Source organism: Salmo trutta, chromosome 30, assembly GCF_901001165.1.
Source record: "Salmo trutta chromosome 30, fSalTru1.1, whole genome shotgun sequence".
Lineage (NCBI taxonomy): Eukaryota > Metazoa > Chordata > Actinopteri > Salmoniformes > Salmonidae > Salmo > Salmo trutta.
In genome coordinates this window covers 44,965,514-44,968,013 of record NC_042986.1, presented here as the reverse complement: position 1 = coordinate 44,968,013, position 2,500 = coordinate 44,965,514, and the positions used below count along the sequence as shown (strand labels likewise).

Here is a 2,500-nt window from a genome sequence, read left to right as displayed (position 1 = left end):
AAAATGGCAAGGGAACTCTATAAGTTCAATGGAATGCTAGCCTAAATGAAATCTGGACACGGACTGTTGGTCAATAACCTCTCACATTGGCTAATCTAGTGTAAACTCCTGCAGAATTAAGCATTTCTTGCAGTAAGATGATAAACCAAATATACATTTTTAACTCGGGAACAGGAGTGGAGAAATATGATGTATTTCTTTCAGTATTTTGAGAGAATGAACGCACAGTTTAGGGACCGTCTGTAAAGGTGCCATTTTTATCAGCATCATAAAAGCGGACAGAATTTCAATCACATAAAAATTTGCATCCAAGTCGAACTGAAATCTTATCAAAAACCTGTTGAGTCGTTTGAACAGCTTTTTAATTTTCTTAAAACCGGTCTAACGGATTTCGAAGTTTAGCAAAGAAATTCTAGACAGTTTTTTTTTTGGGGGGGGATATTGCATTTTCTCCTTGGTCCCTAAACGTCTTTGTTGCACTAGAGAAGCAGAGATGAAAGAGTAAAGATGTCAACTAAATTGAAGACTTCATTCTATAGATTTTTTTATGCCGTTATTCTGGTGAGCAAAAGTTTATTGAGTTTTCTCGTGCAACGACTAATGACAGAAGAAAAGCTGCGTGTATCTAATTATAAATAAGTGGACAAATAAATAGCCAAACAAAATGCTTGGAAATTACAAGCCGAAACATAGGCCTATCTAAAAGGCCTGTACAAAAAAAAAAGTTATATCTATGACTCTACAGCGCATTTTCTATACTAGCGGGTTAGGGTTGGGTTCGGGCCCCAGATTTGGACTTTATCGCATAACCTATAGTCAGGTGATTGCTGATGGGTTATTAGCAAACAGCTGACCCGTGCATCACTAACGCACACACACACACTGACCTGTCCCCAGAGTAATTCTCCCACTCCAACGAACAGACACCAGAGCCACTGCTCCACGCTGAGAGGAGCACAGCTGAATGGCTTGCCTCCCCACTGGACTATCACCACCTAGGGAACATAACATACACTACATGACCAACAGGATGTGGACACCTGCTCATCTACACTACATTACTAACAGGATGTGGACACCTGCTCATCTACACTACATTACCAACAGGATGTTGACACCTGCTAATCTACACTACATGACTAACAGGATGTGGACACCTGCTCATCTACACTACATTACCAACAGGATGTGGACACCTGCTCGTCTACACTACATGACCAACAGGATGTGGACACCTGCTCATCTACACTACATTACCAACAGGATGTGGACACCTGCTCATCTACACTACATGACCAACAGGATGTGGACACCTGCTCATCTACACTACATTACCAACAGGATGTGGACACCTGCTCATCTACACTACATGACCAACAGGATGTTGACACCTGCTCATCTACACTACATGACCAACAGGATGTGGACACCTGCTCATCTACACTACATGACCAACAGGATATGGAAATCAGGCACGTTGATCATCTCATTCCAAAATCATGGGCATTAACATGAAGTTGGTCCCCCCCCTTTGCTGCTATAACAGCCTCCACTCTTCTGGGAATGCTTTCCACTAGATGCTACTGAGGACTTGCTTCCATTCAGCCGCAAGAGCATTAATGAGGTCGATTAGGCCTGGCTCGCTGTTGGCATTCCAATTTATCCCAAAGGTGTTCGATGGGGTTGAGGCCAGTCAAGTTTTTCCACACCAATCTCGACAAACAATTTCTGTATGGACCTCGCGTTGTGCACGGGGGCATTGTCATGCTGAATCAGGAAAGGGCCTTCCCTAAACTGTTGCCACAAAGTTGGAAGCACAGAATTGTCTAGAATGTCATTGTATGCTGTAGCAGTAAGATTTCCCTTCACTGGAACTAAGGGGCCCGAGCCATGAAAAACAGCCCCAGACCATTAGACTGCCAGATGGTGAAGCGTGATTCATCACTCCAGAGAACGCGTTTCCACTGCTCCAGAGTCCAATGGAGGCGAGTGAGCTTTACACCACTCCAGCCGAGGCTTGGCATAGCGCATGGTGATCTTAGGCTTGTGTGAGGTCTGCTCAGCCATGGAAACCCATTTCATGAAGCTCCCGACAAACAGTTATTGTGCTGAAGTTGCTTCAGAGGTGGTTTGGAACTCGGTAGTGGAGTGTTGCAACCGAGGACAGACGATTTTCCCGCGCTTCAGCACTTGGTGGTCCTGTCCTTTTAGTTTGTGTGGCCTTCCACAATAACAGCGCTTACAGTTGGCCCGGGCAGCTTCCACTCCACAATAACAGCACTTACAGTTGGCCCGGGCCGCTCTAGCTGAACTGGCTTGGTGGAAAGGTGGTATTCTATGACGGTGCCACGTTGAAGTTCACTGAACTCTTCAGTACGGGCCATTCTACTGACAATGTTTGTCTGTGGAGATTGCATGGCTGTGTGCTTGATTATATACACCTGTCAGCAACGGGTGTGGCTGAAATAGCCGTGTCCTCGTACTTTTGTATATATACTGT

General features: G+C 44.9%; 1 protein-coding gene across 1 annotated transcript in view; it reads right to left on the bottom strand.

Annotated features, from left to right (window-relative positions):
- LOC115168795 (plasma membrane calcium-transporting ATPase 3) overlaps positions 1-2,500 on the bottom strand; it is a 154,777-nt gene that overhangs the window by 22,264 nt on the left and 130,013 nt on the right. The window contains exon 25 of the mRNA XM_029724351.1: positions 888-995. Within this exon, the coding sequence (XP_029580211.1) occupies positions 888-995 (108 nt within the window). The remainder of the gene's footprint in view (positions 1-887; positions 996-2,500) is intronic.